General features: G+C 42.9%; 3 protein-coding genes across 5 annotated transcripts in view; 1 reads left to right on the top strand and 2 right to left on the bottom strand.

Moving 5' to 3' along the window:
- The window catches only part of HMGN5 (high mobility group nucleosome binding domain 5), a 234,151-nt gene that overhangs the window by 172,065 nt on the left and 44,628 nt on the right, over positions 1–17,458 (top strand). The window lies entirely within an intron of this gene.
- Positions 588–4,923, bottom strand: LOC133265309 (TLR adapter interacting with SLC15A4 on the lysosome-like). Of its 3 annotated transcripts, XM_061445683.1 has the most exons (3): positions 4,848–4,923; positions 4,167–4,271; positions 589–2,395 (listed from the first exon to the last, which is right to left on the bottom strand). In XM_061445683.1, the coding sequence occupies exon 3, from the start codon at positions 2,346–2,348 to the stop codon at positions 1,425–1,427; it is 924 nt and encodes a 307-aa protein (XP_061301667.1). In that variant the 5' UTR covers positions 2,349–2,395; positions 4,167–4,271; positions 4,848–4,923; the 3' UTR covers positions 589–1,424. The 3 variants fall into 3 exon arrangements, with proteins under 3 accessions (XP_061301665.1, XP_061301667.1, XP_061301666.1); XM_061445681.1 differs by lacking the exon at positions 4,848–4,923 and having other exon boundaries at positions 588–2,428; positions 4,167–4,679; XM_061445682.1 differs by lacking the exon at positions 4,848–4,923 and having other exon boundaries at positions 4,167–4,679.
- The window catches only part of SH3BGRL (SH3 domain binding glutamate rich protein like), a 32,968-nt gene continuing 23,574 nt past the window's right edge, over positions 8,065–17,458 (bottom strand). Inside the window, exons 3-4 of the mRNA XM_061445680.1 lie at positions 14,490–14,570; positions 8,065–10,853 (exon numbers count right to left, since the gene is read on the bottom strand). Of these exons, the coding sequence (XP_061301664.1) occupies positions 10,821–10,853; positions 14,490–14,570 (114 nt within the window). The 3' untranslated portion in view covers positions 8,065–10,820. The remainder of the gene's footprint in view (positions 10,854–14,489; positions 14,571–17,458) is intronic.

Below are 17,458 nucleotides of genomic sequence, written 5' to 3'. Positions count from 1 at the left end.
TCAGGGCTGGGAAGGACAGAAAACTGACCAAAGTCTGACCCTCAGCCATAACTCCGACTTCCACGTTTCCTGAGGAAGAACTCTGTGCAATTAACTTCTCTCAGGACTTCAGTTTGAGCTATAAATATACCCCAGGGGAAATCAAAGGCAAGGGCAAGGCAGCACAAATGCCACAGAGCACTTTTTTCTGTGGTTAATTGCAAACCCTTTGGCTACTGATGTCCCCTGGAATATTTTTCCTCTCACCCTCAGTTAACTTGTTCTCTGCATCTCTACCAATGCAGTCCTTCAGCCTCTTCCAAAGGACTCCTGACTTGGTTTTGAAGGATGGGAAGGAATCAGGGCAATGCCCAGTAAAAGCAAAGCATCCTTTCTTACTGCCCTCTTAGACAAGTATTACTCATTTCTTAAGTGTCACTTGCACTCCTTACATCACCGAGGCCGATGGGAATTTCTGATTCAGCAAGGATGGTCACTTCAGTCTTGGACACGTATGAGTCAGATTTCATTTAACTATTTTATTTGCCACATGCTCAGCCTCAGCAGGAATTGGTTTTGCCCATCTGTTGCAGGCATCTTACCTTGCTGAGAGTGGAGGTGCTTCATGTCCAAGGAAATAAAAGCAGAGTCCATTTACTAAAACCACAGATAATCCACAACCAACAGTATACTGACAGAAAGCTGCACGGGTTTCATCAGAGAGGTAAGGATTTATTTAAAAGAAAACCATTTTTTAAAGAAAATTAAACATTTTTACAATCTTGATCAACAATCACCCAGATTTTCATTGTAACATCCTCCACCTAACGCAGTACAAACGTACATTTGCAATAACATTAGTGTCTTCATTCATGTATCCTGTCAATATATTTCCTATGTATGGTATGCACAAAATAATGCCCGAGTCCTGCACGCCTCCACCTGCCCACAAGGTTTTCAAACCAAGGAAACATTTTCCACTGTGATCAAGCTTTGCAGGAGCAAAATTTGAACCCCAGTAGTTCAAACTTGGGCTTCAACCACATGGTCCAGTCTGGTAAAGACAACCTGACTCTTTCACTATCTGGTTGGGTGGATCAGTCTCTTAGAGGAAAGTTTTATCAGCCATGTTCCAACTGATTTTTCTTTCTTTCAGGAGTAAATCCAATGGTACATGACTATTCATACAGACAGAGTCTTAGGAGGACATATACAGTATAAAAATACGGTTGAGTAGTATTTTAGAGAGAAATTAATTTCAAATTCTATATTAGGAAAAAAGGAAACAATGACCTTTACTTCCTCTGTTAACAAAGTATGATTCAAGCCTTAACATATTCATCTGAAAAAGTCTGTAGTGTGTAAATGTTTTATTTCCCAACCTAATCCTTGGAGTGAAATATTCACATCCAAACCATATTCACCGCTCCAGCTAAGTTGATCAATCACGATGTAAACTGTGTCCTGCGGCTCTTCCTCATGCATGCTGGGTTTGAGATTAGTAAGTTTGGAGTACTGAATTCAGAGCTATTCCTATTGGTAGTGTTGCACAAACTAAACAAAGCTAAAGAGTGCAAGAGCACTTCTCTGGCTTTCGATGTTTCGATATTCTGCTCCTGTGATAGCTGAAAGCTTATCTGAGTCAGGTTATTCCTTACCCAGCTGCAGCTGAGGAGGTTTGTTACAGAACCACATCTGGTCAGGTTTTCTTCAAAAACCTCTTTATAGAGCTCTGCCACTTTTGTTTCCATGTACCTGTTGAGCACGGAGTTTGAAAGGGGCTCCTTACAGAGCACAATACTCCTTTCCCCAGCTTCATCTCCAGGCAGGGACTTCACACTTGGTTTTTCGGGATGCTCACATGGAGGGGACTGACCTAGAGGGATATCTGCAGACAGTAGAACAGGGCCATCGGGAAGTTCATCCCACGCATGGTCCAAAACACAACCTGAATCACACGCGCGGTCCCCCACGCGGTCTCCCCCAATGTGCAGGTCAGGGTAGTTTTGGTAAATGCTGTTGCACAACCAGGACCTGTACAAATCCACCTGATCAGTATCCTGTTCTCTCCTGGGGATATGCAAAGCCGGTGACACGGTTCCTTTAACAAGCACTTTGTGTTCCTTTGCAGGTTCCTTTTCTACAGATCTCCACTGAGGACTGCTCCTGGGATCCATTTTGCTGCTTCTAGCAGGGATCTCACCCTGCTTCTCATGTCCATCAGCAAAGCCTCTGATTTTTGGGTTGTCTACAAGTTTCTGTCTCCAGATTCCCTCTTTATCCTTTCTGGGTGCATGAGATTTGTGAGGCTTATCTTGATGACAGCTTTCTTTATACATGAATCTAGTTAAGATGCCTTCCGCCAACATGATGACAAGTGTGAGTAACAGCCTGATCAGCAGAGTTCCATGTCGTCCTGTGAGTGACAAGCAGAGTACCTCAACCTTCTCTGGACAAAGAGGAGCAATAACAAAAAAGTCACAATGTGCTTTTCATAAAGACTGTGATTCTTTTGCTCTCTCTCCAAAATACTTACTTTTAGCAAACTCCATGCTTTTCTACAATTCCAACCTCTATACCACGTCAACAAGTGTCATTCAGTAGGTATAGGAAGGGCATTAACTGGGTCCTTCATCTCTAATGCAACCTCTGCTCCTAGTAACCTCTCTGTATTGTGGCTAGCTGAGATAGATCACAGTTATAGGCTATAAAATCAACAAAATTATTTTACTTGTCTATATCACTACCATCAGTTGCAAATCAAGGTTTTCCACTGAAAGACAACAAGTTCCAAGAGCTGAAGGAGTGACACAGGAAGGAAATCAAGATCAAATTCAGACTTAGAGGTTGATTCTGAATTGGTCTGAGCCCTCCTGTGAGGTGCCAAGGACCTTTAAAAGATGATGATAGTTCAAATACAGCAAAACTAACATGTAGTTCACATATAGGAATGTTTTTAAAGCTCCTCTTAATGATGATTTTAAAAGATAGATATTAATTTGTCTTCCCCAATAGCGATAAGTAGTATGCTTGTGTATCTGTAGGCTTTTATCAGTCAAGATAATCAATATCAATCATTGAAAATGATTGATAAATGAACAATTAAAAGCTGGCCAATATGCCTCAAAATAATCTACTGTGTTTAGCAAGTCTTTACCATTCCTTTTCAATTCACCTACTGTTAAAATCAGTGGGAATCTTTCCACTTAGTGCCAAGTCTGACCTAAACTCACTAAGGAAACGATTCCCCAGCACTCCTCTTATGGAGGCATGGGAAAGATGAACACAAGAAAATCTGTCTGTTCTTCAAATGCCTTTTTAAATCTCTGAGTAATTCAAGTACCTTTACGTGCCTCTAGTGTGCTAATGGTTTGAAATAGGGGGCAGAGGCAAGGGATGAGGCAGCTTTACTGCAGAGTACATACTAAATCTCCCACAGAACGTGACACACTGGCATGCTGTTGAGAATACACCCAAAATTCTACTTGCATCATGGACAATTAAGGCTCAATACTTTTCACTGGGCTGGCAAGTTCCATCAGTAGGGATGCCATGCAAGTCACTATTTAACCCTCCACACCAATGAAATCACTGCAGATTGAGTATATATGATATATAACCAGAAAGACCCTCCTCACTTCACTCATTTGCTTCTATCAATCAGCCATCAAACTTGAAACACTGGGTCACTTTTTTTAATCCCAATACTCCTTCCAGAAAGCTCTTCTACAACTCCAATTACTTGAAAGATGGGATATTTTTTATTTCCCACCTGTTGGCACGTTACAGCCATTTGCTTTTTCTTTTCCAGGGTTCTGTTTCAGCTGGAAAGGCACTGCTCCTGAAGCTGAAGGCAACACTGGAATTGCAATATGCCAGCAAGTGAGGCAATACACCATGCCTTCTCCTGGTTACATTAGCATAATCATTTATTTTACCTATGGGATCATTTACATATGCTTCATGTACCTCTGAAAAATGGGATATAGGTACCCACATCTTTAAGCGCTAAAAACTATTGCTGCATTGCTTTGAAAATGGTCATAGTGTTCAGTAGATGGTCACAGTGTTAATGTAGAGCTAAAATACGGGTATCTTAGCAAAATTGCCTTCTTTAAGTGAAGCAAATGGTGCCTGCATTCTGGAACAAAGAGTGAGGAAAAAGGGCACAAAAAGCCCAGACTTACCAAACCTCGTCAAGTAAGGGAGGCGGATGGTCACATAGCCCAGAACTCTCCTACTACAGCAGCTGCACAAGAACAGATTCTTACATACCCTTTCTTCACTGCTGTCTGTGTGGAAAAAAACAGTACACATGATTTAGTTCCCTTTTTTTTTCCCTTTTAAAACAGAAGTGATCCCACTGGAAAAGGGCACGGTTTTTGAATACCAAGTGACAGCAGAGCTAAAAGAGGATGTTAAAAAAGTGAACGGAGTCGTTTCTGGCTGTGGTGCAATGCTGATGAGTTGCTAACTGCCACAGTACATCACTTAACACCAACTAAGTCCTCTGAAGGATCACCATGTCTTACTTCACCCGGCTGTTCAAAACCAAACCTGAATTCCACCCAGTACTTCCATCTAGAGCAGTTCAGCTTCGTGCTGTCACCCACCTGACTTACAGAGGCGGTGATATTTACATTTCCCCTTTTGAAACAAATAGCCAGATTTATAGTCTTGTGACCTTCTTCTGATGGGGAAGAAGTAGCATGCAAAGTCACTCAATCCAGCTTCTGTATTTGATACATATAAATGTGAAATAGAAGTTCACTACGTTAACTGTTTTATTCCAAGCCTAGCTGCTGCAAGTCCATTTAAACCATCACTATCTCATTTTAAAACCCCAACTTCTTCGAGTTTTCCAATACCTTCTCCCACAGCAACTCCTTATTTACCCCAACCCGAGTTCGAGCTCTCCGGGGATGCCTCTTCTGCCAGGTTTAATGACAGCGGCACAGCGAGCCAGGTTTCGATCCCAGAGGGGCGTTTTTGCAGCGGAAAGGCGCTCACGGGGCTGGGATGCAGGTTTTAGACACCAAGAAGCACGATTCCTCCCTCCAGAAGCACACTTCAGGGGGCCGCCGGCTGGCGCGATGGCCCCCGATGGGAGCGATGCGGCCGCAGCACGCAGGGCAGGCACCGAGCCCCGCGGCGCTCACGGACATCCCTGACTGACATCAGGGAAGTCCAATGGGAGGGCGCGGTTGGTTGCCACAGCAACACCCCGAGGCGGTGGCCGGTACCCGGGGTGCGGGGGGTCCTGCCTGGACCAGCCGCCGGGCTTCAGCAGATCCGTGAGGAGGAGGCGGCCACCGGGATTCACCGGTAACGCCGCGACCCGTCCGTCTGAGCAAGGGCTGCTGGCACAAACAGCGAATTGCTTCTGTGCGCTGGGAAAGGGCTGAGAGAGGAACGGAGTCCCGGGGGAATTACATCGCAGCTGATGTTACATCAGTGATGTCGCTCGTTTCCCTTAAAAGGATGTTGAAATGTACTGAGCAACTCGGAATGAAAAGTCCCAAGTTCGTGCCCAAGTCTTCAACAGGCAAACCTGTGAGAGAAGTTACTCTATGTAGAATCAATTTTGCTCCTTCATGAATGCAGCATCTTAAACACATGTATTTTACATACTCGGAGTACTCCATGCTCAAGGTGCTCACCTCCTGTAGTGAGCCAGCAATTCTCTACTTCATCACCTAAAGCTGACTTCTAGAAGCCGCCTGCATTTTCCAGTTGTTCTGAAAGTTTACCAACCCAGTTCAAAATTATTAGTAATAACCTACTGAAAACAAAGAAAATAATGAACTGTTCAATCTAAAACATTCTACCAAGATCACATCATACAAAAAAATTGTAGAACACTTCCCCAGGGAAACTCATTAAAAGATAATTACCTCTTAATGACTTATTTGTAGAGGGATTATTCTGCATGGTTAGTGCTACCTGATCTATTCATGGGTGTAATCCATTTCCAGAACAAGGGCAGAGGCTGTCCCAATCTCTGTGAGAAAAGAGGGGGGGGAAGTAATGTGGCAAAAATACACCACCAGAACTGGGATCTGGAATGGACTACCTGGATGTGAGCAATAAGGAAATACCTTGACTTTCCCCTTACTCCTTCAGTCAGCTCATCATCAGAGGCTGGGGAAATGTGAACACAGACCGCCTCCTGCTAGGCAGTGTCATACACACATTCCCACAGCACAGCAAAGCCCTGAAAAAGCAAGACTTGGTGAAAGAGGAAAACGCAGTCAGGAAACCTGACTGGCTGGTTAGAAGGTGACGGATTTGTCTCAGTGCCTTTTTAAATCGGCTATTAAAGTTCTCATACCATCATGGGGAAAACACAGATCAGCTCTGATAAAAGTCCTTAACACAGGTTACTGATCAGTCTGAGTCTCTCATGTTAATGGATTTAAATTAGTCCTTTGGAAAAAAACCCAGAACATTAATTACATTGTTCTTGGTAAGCCTTATTCCTTGCATGCATCAAATTGTGGGCCTGAGTGCACAGGACTGGCCCCTGCCTTTTCCTCGTATCTAGAAAAAACCTTCCCACCCAAAAGCCAGAAAATCAAGACACGGAGCAGATCTTTGTATACTCTGTGTGTTTGTGTGTGTGCATATATATATATATATATATATGTATGTATGTGTGTATATACATGCACACACTCTCACCCCTATCTGAGCTGCTCCAGAGCCCCTCCTCAACTGCTGCTGTACCTCAGGTTAACCCATTCTGGGCTTTGTCACTGTGCAGTTAAACTGAACACACTCTCTGAAGACCTTTCATTCAGGGACCAGCAGGCACCTACCTCCACTGCGCACCCCTCAAGGCATTTCTGGTATCTGAAATCTGTGCAACACCATCTCAATGATACAATCAGACTTTACAGAATTTGCCATGAGATGCAGATTGAGAATATTGCATGAAAAAAACAATGAAGTCCCACATGAATTGGTAGAAAAGTTTATTACTACAGCGCACACCACTGCGACCTGAAACAGCAAGTTAAGTAAACATTATATGCACACATGCAGTGTGTTTTCTAAACAGATTTTTGAAAACTCTTATTACATTAATGAATAGCAGCATGGGGTTTTGACTTGGTATGAACAAACAAGAAACATGGAGATTTTTCTGGGTTATACAAGTGAAGAGCATATACAGGAAAGGTAAACGGGATTCACTGTTAATTCAGAAATAGCACCCAAAGCCCCTTTTCCTATCTTACACAATGGACCATTTTTTAAGATGCTAAAGTAGAGGAAGTCAATGCAAGGGACTACCAATGAACACCATTAACAGACATCATAACTGGTGGTTCTCAGTTGTGCTTCAGTTGTTCAGACAGAACAGAAGCTGATCATATAAATGGCACGCAAGCAGCCTTACAAGCCACTCTTGAAAGAAGTAAGTTACTGGCTTCCTTTGGAGGATGTGGATTGAAGACTGAGATTTGGGCAACCCCGAGGGCAGTTTGAGGGCTTGAGAATGCATCTTCTGAGGCTCTACAGAACATCTTTTAGGTGGTGCAAAACTTCAGCACGTAAAGCTTAAATTAATGAACCTGCTGGATCCACCAGGCACGAACAGAAGGTAAAAAAGGAATAGTTTTAGTTTAAAAATTTATCCTACACTGCCCTCTGGCAACACAAATATTTAGTAACATAGTTCCCTAAAAGCTAATTAATCACACATTGCCAAAAAAGCAACGGGGACTGTCTGGCACAGCCAGGCTCTGCAGGCATGGGATGAACCCAATTTCCTCCATCCGCTTCCCATTTATCACAGCCTTGGGGAATGAGGGGGGAAGCAGGTTAATGAGGAAGTGTATTCAGTGCTCCCCCAAAACCCAAATGCCTCCAGTGACTATTTTGGGTAGAGGTATTCTAAGTAATTAAAACCCACTAATTGCAATAGGTAAGAGCTCCAACCCAAAAGACGTAACAGAGGAGCAGGGCATGTGTAACACGCGCTTGGCTGTACAGAGCTTGCAGCGTTTTCATTTGGAAGCTCCACTTCATCCAACTGAAGGGACCACTTCAAACCGTGAACAAACCATGCGAACCAATCAGTCGTGTGAGAAAGCAATCTAAACCGATTTTATTGGAATGATACAGGAATGGTTAATATACACGGTAAATCCTCAATGCCTGCCTTCTACATAGAAAAACAACAGATAAATGAACAAATTCCGTTCTTGTGCCCATTGTTAACCCAACACGGGTACAGGACAGAAAACCAGCAAACAGGCAGCAGACTCCCAGCACTCCAAAATTCATGCAGGGTATCTGCATCAGAATGAACGCAGGTTTTACACACAACAAGGAGTTATTTTCAGTATTTTTCTGTTTGTGCTGGTGCCTTGTTCCCTGGACAAAGAAATAATTCAGTCTGTCTCAACAGAGCTTTCTTAGGAATGCTGACACAGTCTGAACACTACCATATGGCGAGGCTGGGGGACCAGGCGAGGGAAGTGACTTTGCTTTCTTAAACCTGGTGATTTTCTTGCCCATCAGAAGCAGAGACCAACTTCATTTCAGCATGCTTTGGGTTGCTGAATTTGGCAGAGATTTCCAATTACATACTCCACAAAATAATGACTGCAATTTACAAAACTTACACCATTACTTTCCTTACAGAGGAAACACAGCAAACAGGCATGAGCACAGTGACTCGCGTGTCAAACCCCACTTTCTTCACAAGGCCTCCATACTTTCCCCAAAACTCGTTTAGAGTTTACTTAAACACTAGCTGAGACACAAAGATGGGGCCAATATTAAGAAAGAAAAATCACCTAGGTTCAGACAAGTGAAATCATACTGAGCAACAAAAAATCAGACACTGGGTTTAAAACATAACCTAACTTCCATCCTCAAACAGTCTTAGAAATAAATTTCACAGCATTTCAGGAATTACTGAAATATGATTTAACAAAATTACTGATGAAGCTGCTGACGAAAAAGCACAAAGGCGTGTGAAGGCAACATTAATCTATCCCTGTGCTTTTTGATACTCTGCTTGCTTATGTAAGCACAAGCTTGAAACTGACCTCCCAGGCTCCAATTCAGAAGAGATAAAACATGAATTAAATGTCATTTTAACTAACTTTAACTCACTTTTACACTGGATCAGGCAGTAGTTTCACCATGAGCTGTCTGGCAGCAGAGCTGCTCTCCAGCCAACAGCAACAAGCTGCATTCTAACACACATTGACAGGATCATTAGTGGTAGTGAAGAGAACAAAAGTCCCAAAGAAAGGTTGGTGAGAGAACTATCCAATTACTCCACTTTAGAACATCTTTGTAAGCGTTGAGTTTTGACTTTTTTCCCCATTCCTAAATTTCAGACTTTGAAACCAAGAGCTCCAATCAGTTTCAGAAAGTATTTAAAAAGCACTGCCCAGATTTTAAAGCATCAGTGTAAAATAACCACATGGCAATGCACCCTTTCGCTGATCTGTACCCTTTTGTTTCTCTGTCTTCACAGAACAAAGAAAATCAAAATTGTGTGCGTGGAGCCATTAGAATTAGCCTCCAACTATGCCAAAGACTAATTATCTTTCTTCCTGTGTTTTGATGCTTTTGGGGAGTAAGTATGTGGTGCAGAATGCATCTTAAGTTACCCACACACTTTCAAAACCTGTTTCTCACCCTTCAGGGCACTTGTAATTATCTGTATTTTTGCTGAGTATGGCCAAGAAAAAGAGTCTCTCTCAGGAACACTGGGAGAACAGACAGGTTAATATTGCACCGATACAAGACACTTTAATGGATCTGCCGTTGCTGCAATAGCTTTATGATATGGCAATAACAATGGAAAAAAGTTTTTAAACCTTAAAAAAAAAGAAGTCTTGCTTAATTACAATATTCTTGCTATTCAAACATTTATTTCCTCCTTTGAAAAAATACTATATGGATCTAATGACTACTTGAACATGCAATACGATGCCTAATGCTATAAGCAGTGTGAACTGGCATTTTTGTAGAGAAATACATTAAAGGCTTTCACCCTTACACAGGTAAGGAAATGCCATTTCTGGCTGTTTTGGCTTATTTGCAGGAGTGCCTGGGGATTAGAGCAGTCGTCACTGAGGTGCACTGGACCTTGCACATAGATGTGTAATCGAGTCGTGCTTAGGCAGCTGTGTGATGAACTTGCCAACGGAAAGGCCATCCGTTGCCCAAATCCCTTTTTGTGAAAAGAGCCCACGTGGATCACTTACATGAGAAAAACATGGCTTTTTTGTTTGTTTTTACCATCTGTACAGTGTGTTACAATACAAATCTTAAATATTCACTCTACAAAAGAACAAACACAACTTTCAAAAGTGACTACAATGGCTATACTACACAACACCACCTACAATTTCATCTGAAACCAGAAAAGACACTGAAAAATTACTGTGTAATTCAGTAACATTTTTGAGGCAACTCAGGCACTAAAGTTACTATCTGACAAGGTTTTAGATGCTGTTTTCCATGTTTTAAATACTTGGATCCCTAGGTATAACCCCATTTGTATTATTAGTACTAAAATAGTTTCTTTACGTTTACACAAAATGGACGACTTGCCAAGACAGCTTGAATTAGGTGAAAATCATTCATGTCCAATTGCTTCATTCCTATGCTTCCAACTTGGCAGTAACACACTCCACGCTCTCTAACTTTATGTTCACATTGTCATCTTGTGTTCAAATTTGTATTAGGTGAATGCTGCAAGCACCAATCAAATGTTAGAAATCACACCTACATTTCCTGAAGCAGAGACAATTGTACTATTTTATAAAAAGCTGTGGAAATTCCCTTTACAGAACGTTTAAGGCAGTTGAAATTCATGCTTGCTGCTTTGCCAGTGCTTCAGCTTCCTGAAATAGCAGAAGAGAATTACACATATTAGTACGTCATGGAAGGCGGTAACTTACACTTACCTGTGTGAGTGTATGACACAACAAAGTCTGCAGTGGTACATGATTAAGAAGTGAGCAGCACTGAACCCAGTTTAAGATAAGAGTCCCCATCACCTCTAATGACATTACAAAACAAGTCCCATACGGTGCTGGCTTCAACTCCGGTTCTGAGCCATCCCAAGTAAGACCTGCAGGAATATTCCAACCTGTGCCCGCAGCTGGCTTTGACCATAAAAGTTTAAAACAAAAAAAGGGGGGGAAGAGGTCTCAGGATAGATGCTGTACCCTTTCTGAACCAAACCCCACTGAGCCAGCATTTAGCCACTGCCTCCTGGAAGGATGACTGGAGCAAGCTGCGAGTCCTCAGCTGGACACAGCCCAGAGCTGCTCAAGCACAAGACCCACACGTGAGCCCTGTTCTGGGCTGGCAGCAGGTCCGTCCTGGCACCGACAGTGCTGAGTAATCCCAGCTCCCTGCTGCACTGCAGGGGGACAGGAGCCAGCAGGGACACAGAAGAAAATTAACCTGCATTATTCAGTTGTCTTTCAGCCTTTGTAAGGGGGTCACAAAGGGGAAGAGAATGACAACAGAAGAAAGGCAAAATTAACTTTTTCTTTTTTTTTTCTGAAGATGTTTTCTACAAGTGTACTTTTGATCGAAGATTTATTTAATCACCTGTTAGCAGCAAGGAAGATAAAGAATCCTGGCGGTCTCACTACAGCACTTTAGGCTGGACAGTGTGGCTTATTTTAAAGGAAAAAGTTTGACATCTGCTGAATATGTAAAGCAGTTGTTTGCTTTTGTGACTAAAAAGAAATACTGAAGATAACAGACACAACAAAATCATTGCTAACACGAGCCAGCATGCTAAACACATAAAAAACAAGAGGAGAAAGGACTGAGAAGCAAATTTCCAAGAAGCCTGTAAGACTTGCAAGAGAGGGGACACGTGGGTGACCCCAGCCTGCAGGGCAGGAAGTACCACGCATATCTCCCTTATCTTAGACATGGTGGACCACTCTGGGTTTCCTGGCTGTCTGCCCAAGAGCCTTGCCTCCTGACTCAGGGGCGTGGGAAAGCCTCGCTTGGCCTGCTGTGCTCTGCTCCTCTCTGCCCACATATCACAGGCCAAAGAGCAGAGCCAGGTGTCACCGCTGCTTGTGCAAGGGCATCCAGTCCGTTCATGGCAGAAAAGGCAGGTGAAGAATGGAGGAAAGGTTCAAAAGAACTACACAGCGCGGTGAAAAAAAACAATGTTTGATATTCTCTAAAAGACAAGCGGCTCTTTGAAGGGTAAGAAAGAGGAGATGGTTCCTTTGGCTTTGGGACAACTCCACCAGTCATGAGCACTACAGAAGTGACATCCAGTGCTGTTTTTTCCTTTCTCTCCAGAAAACACAAGACAAAGTACTTATCTTCAAAACAGGCAGTGGCAAACCAGGAAGGACTCCAGGTATTCCCCTCATCCCCAGGAAAAGTGGGTACAAGTAACTCAGAGAACATACTAACCTATCTGTCTTGAAGGTCAAACTCTTATTTCCTCAGGTGTGGTCCTGCAAGCTTCTCAGATTTGACACTACACCTCTTTCATGCTTTTCCTTACTTCTCCCTCAAGGCCCCTCACTGAGCATGCTCTCAGTCCTTAAATAATTAATCAAGGCCTTTAACTCACAAAATCCTCTCCACTTAAGACCCACCCATATTGTCTGAGGTAGGGATATTTAAGATAAATAAAATGCAAACCTTTCTCAGGGTTTGTAGGTCTAATGGTACCCTCAGTGCCCAAAGCACAAACCAAATCACCAGGGCTCAGTAAATAGTTTCACATGCATTTCACATGCTTACTTCAGAGCTCTTCTTGTTTAGCATTAATATTGGACATTTGTGCTCAGTCAACTACCTTTCCAAACCTCTCCTAATGACATCTAATGGAGGTTTACTGTCAAGGTCCTCTCTTGCACTCGCATACAGGTTGAACCCAGACTTTCCATTTTATGTAGCAACAGACACGGATGCAATGTCATTAACTACAAATATTACATTCAAGCTGCATGCAGCTGTGCTATAAATGCCAATTTCAGCATCGGGCAATCAGCTTGCTTTTACATCATGTAATTGTGGGACAGATACCAAAAGTCAGACCAGCAGCAGAATGCACTGGATACAAGGTCACTTATGCAAAGGTTATCTTCATCAGCTCAAACGCACCTCCCCAGGCTGCAGCAAGCAATTCAGCATAGTACAGCTGCATTGTGACTCTCCTTCTGAAAACTCACCTTTTCCTTAGGTGAGGACAGAATCAGAGCAACTAATAGCCATGCTGACTGGTTCTGCAGGCTGGCAGGTTAAGGAAGCAGCAATGTTCATACACATTACAGACACAGATGACCTGATTCGTTATGGCAGCACCTGCTCCCCAGTACCACTGCACTTCACATGAAAGGAAACACAAGCTTTCTTGCTGTGATCTCAGAGCTGCTTTCTTACTCCTTGGCTCCATGCTGCACACTCTCTTGTGCGATACTGTACAGATGTTCCCAGAAACTTAAGGAAGATTGATATGACTATGGCACTGTGTGCAGCTGGCCTTCCGACGTCGGCAACGCATGATGCTGGGGTTTTGCTCTCTGCAATTCTGCACAAGGCAGAGTTCTTCCTCACTACACCATTTCTACTGCTAGAAATCAGTCTGGCTCCCGAAACTGCTTCAGTCTGATCCACAACTTGTAATGCTCATCACTGACAGATCACCATCCGCCTTTAAAATTAGGTCTCTTAGTGATGTGCACAGCATGACCTTCAACTCTTACATGAATAAAGCTGAAAGGAAACGGCGTGTTTATCCGTTGGAACAAGAAAGCTGGAAGTGACCTGGAGGATCCTGCTGTTGTCAAGTGAAACGTATAAAGCAGGCTTGTCCTATCCTATCAAAATCAAATGGAGAATTCCAGCTCATTGCATCCGCAAAGCAGCAACCCAGTTTGTAATTGGCGAACTAAAACAAGGCTTTGGATAACAAGCTGGAGGAAAAAATTACTCTGAAGCAAGACCACATTATTTCAAATACAATGACTCTGGTTTCAAGGTAGTTTCTAGTACAAAAATTCTTAGCAAAACTTCACATGAATTAATTTTTTCACTGAATTAAAAGAATTCTTTGGGTTTGTGACAATTTTTTTAAATCTAGATTTCTTGTGGGTTTTTCAGTGAACAACTGAGGAAAAACAAAAATCCAGTGGTCAGAAACAATTATTTCTAGTGAAGAACTTGACCCAGCTCTTCTTTCCAAAGCAATGAAAGCTCTTCCATTAACTTAAATAAGAACAGGGCGGCTCTGCAGTGAGGACACCAAAAAAGCATTTGTACTGAACACTGAGTTCTTCTCATAGAAGGAGGGAAGTTGCCTCCAGGGAACACCAGATCCTCCAAATAAACCAGCACATAACAGTGTGTGCTGTGATGTTGGAGCCTGAAAGTTATCAGATCCATGGGTAGGTTGACTGGGGCAACACATAAAATACCTGACTATGAGCAGAGAAGAACAAGATGTAGAATACAGGTTGGGGTTTCCTGTGAGAAACGTGCACACCTACCTTTGAACCAGGTGGTGCAGTCAAGCCTAAAAACGCATATACCGCGTTGTTCTCTCGTGCCTCGAAGAAAGCTTCATAGTCCTTCACCAAAGGAGTCCACGAAGGAGGGGGAAACAAAAGGCAAAACATGAGTTGTCAGAAATAGCCACAGCTCAATTTGTGTTATCAAACACGCACCAAGCAAGCTGCTTCCTGTGGCCGAATGCAAAATTCAGTGGACCCTCAGGTAATTGTTCGCACTAATCCCATACCCATTGTACCGCCTGAAAAGAGAATATCACTGTCTGGAGCAAGAAGATGCTGCTGTGAGGTGCTTCTGCCTTTCCCAGAGGGAGAGCTTCCATAGCAAGGCAGTTATTGTCACTGGTCTGGCCTGGATGTCCCTCCTGCAGGAGCGGGCTGAGTCGGTACCTTGTCATCAGTAACACTTATGTGCCCAGATGTCATCATTGCTAATTACTGAGGAGGAATGGCAAGTGTGCAACTATGGACATTAACTCTTAAACCTGTTAAAAGTTAAATTTAAACCTGTAAACTGAGAGTACACCTTTTCCCATCATGTTTCTCATTAATGATTACTCTACGCTAATGAAGGAAATCAGGTAGCACTGTTCATTGTTCTCATAGGGCCCTGTAGTTATTCTAAATACATAACAGCCACTTCCCAGGAAAATTAAGGTAAAACCAATGAAATAATAAAAGAAATACCAATGCTCCCTTCTCTGCCCTTTTTTATATTTGAGGCAGAATGCAGTGTTGGTAGAAACAATGCAGCTTAGTTGTCTGCTACGTTTGGAAGAAGGAACCAAAAAGCTCACAGCGTGGCTCAGCAACAGCAGTTGCCAAACGCCGACTAAATGAACCCATGAGGTTTGTGCAAGTCCACTGTCGTCCCAGTTACCACATGCTTTCCTCACCCTGATTTCCAAACTCAGCACATATCTGTCCTATGACTTTCCTTTTCTCCCTTTTTAACTGAAGCAACAGCAACAGCTTCCTCCAGCTTTGTGGGGGAGTGTTCTGATGCAGGAGTCCAGCCTGAGAAAACAGGCAAGGCAGTAGCTCAGAGCAGGCTCAGTCAGGGCTGAAGTCAGGAAAAGAGCTGCCATTAGGGGCATGCTGCTTTGCATGCCTGTCTGTGTGGTAGGCAAAAGCCTAAGAAACAGCAAATGCCATTTGCAAATAGCAGCATGTTCAGAGCAGGGGCAGCTCTAAAAGAGGCAGCTGCAGCTGAAACAGAAAAACTACAGGACACAGAGGATTCAAGCTGCCTAGAAGACGAGATGCACTGAGTTATTGTTCGATTTTTACATGCAACATTCAGGTGCTAATTTGATAAAAATGTGTACAATTAAGTTAAATCCCCCCTGAAGCCCTTCTGTTGACAGTACTGGGGCTGCTTGATAACAAAGGGGTTGTTTATCTTGCTAGTGCATAGTCCAGCTGTCTGCTTTGTAGCATCTTCCAGGAAAGGAATGCCTGTGACTAAGGAGCAGGGTTCATGCCAGCCTGCACAGCACCAACAGTTACAGCCTTTCTGCTGTGCACAGGCCAATAAAAGATAATTTGCTCATTCCTCTGCCAGCTATGCTGCATCAGATGAAATATACAGGGAAGTTCATGCTTGAGATGGATTAGATAAAGACAAAGAGGTTCAAGTGTGTGGGCACAGAATTAACTTTGGCCTTCCTGAAAGCTAAACTATAGTAATTTGAATCAAGCTACATTAACTCTCTGAAATTCAAAAATTTCAAGATGACAGCAACCCAAATCTGAGGGATGAAATAAACCCATAGCAAGAACTGGTCTAAAGCATCTAACCCCCTTTTCCCAAAGCTACTGTATTCACAACTGTCATAGGTTGTAGCTGGGGAAGCACCTCTGACAAGCAGGCATCCAGATTTAGGTGCATACAGCTTTTTAATTCCTGTCCCACATCCCTGCATGGTAAACCCCATTCTGCTGCACAGCTGCAGCAGTGCAGCAGGAATCTGGCAACACTGCACTGATAAAGGACAACCACACAGTGATCTGCTGACATCCCTAAAGCTCTGGTACACCAAGGGAGAAAGGTGATACTGTTCCAATGGGAATTCCTACTGGTACAGAAATATCTGCTGCTTCTTTCTGTTTGTTTGTTTTTAAAGAGGTAGCAGAACAGAGATGTTCACTCTCTGTGACTAGCCCCTTCTCAGTTTCCTTCTGCAGACAACTATTTATCATTACATTTGCTGCTCCAAACCAACTTTTTTCTGCGTCACAAGCACAGTCAGTAATATTTTGAGAGCCGAGCAGTGCATTAGCTCACTGTGGATAGTTTCAAGTTCTGCTTTTATTACAAGCAGGAAAAAATTTCCTGGACCTTTGAGAGTAATTTTTCAGTAGCCACAAAATTGCCTCACAAAGGTCCAGAATCAGCAGGTTCTGGCTTAGAGACTTTGCAGGTAAGAACCAGACTGCAAAATGACTTAGAAATCCAACACACAGGACCAGGTCTCATACTGGGAGCTCTTTTCAGAAGATATTAAGTTTAAAAAACAAAACTAACAGTTAATCTAATAACCATTCAGGCATGGCCTGCTGAGTAGAAGTGCTGCAGGGCAACTTACTTTTGATCAAGCACTAAAATAATTAGAAGTAGAAATTGTATTTACAACATGAGTTTAATCCATTCAAGTTACTGGAGTAAGTGGGCTGCAAAAGCCTTCATTTTGAAAGCAGTACACAAAAGCGGATCAGAGGATCACAAAACTGATCTAAGAGCATGGCAGACATCACTTCATAGGAGCACTTATTTTGGAAGATGAACAGATTATAGAGCTATCTGGGATCCACACACATGGGCAAACCCCACACAGTCAGAACAGACCTCTGAACTTGGTACAGAACGTAAGGTTGGTGCAACAGTGCCAGATCTGTGAAGTGCTAGTTCACCATTATGGTGAACATGAGAATTAAAAAACCCTGCA

Source organism: Pezoporus flaviventris, unplaced genomic scaffold (genome assembly GCF_033815535.1).
Source record: "Pezoporus flaviventris isolate CSIRO_AGI_PZ_B2104156 unplaced genomic scaffold, CSIRO_AGI_Pfla_v1 ptg000005l, whole genome shotgun sequence".
Taxonomy (NCBI): Eukaryota; Metazoa; Chordata; class Aves; order Psittaciformes; family Psittacidae; genus Pezoporus; species Pezoporus flaviventris.
This window is presented reverse-complemented; position numbering and strand designations above follow the sequence as displayed.

Bases quoted from the DNA above. Each gene is read 5' to 3' on its own strand.
- LOC133265309 (XM_061445681.1), bottom strand. From the start codon at position 4,296: ATGTGTACTGTTTTTTTCCACACAGACAGCAGTGAAGAAAGGGTATGT. The intron at 2,429-4,166 runs GTAAGTCTGGGC...CTCTTTGTCCAG, and splicing joins CCCTTACTTGACGAGGTTTG to AGAAGGTTGAGGTACTCTGC.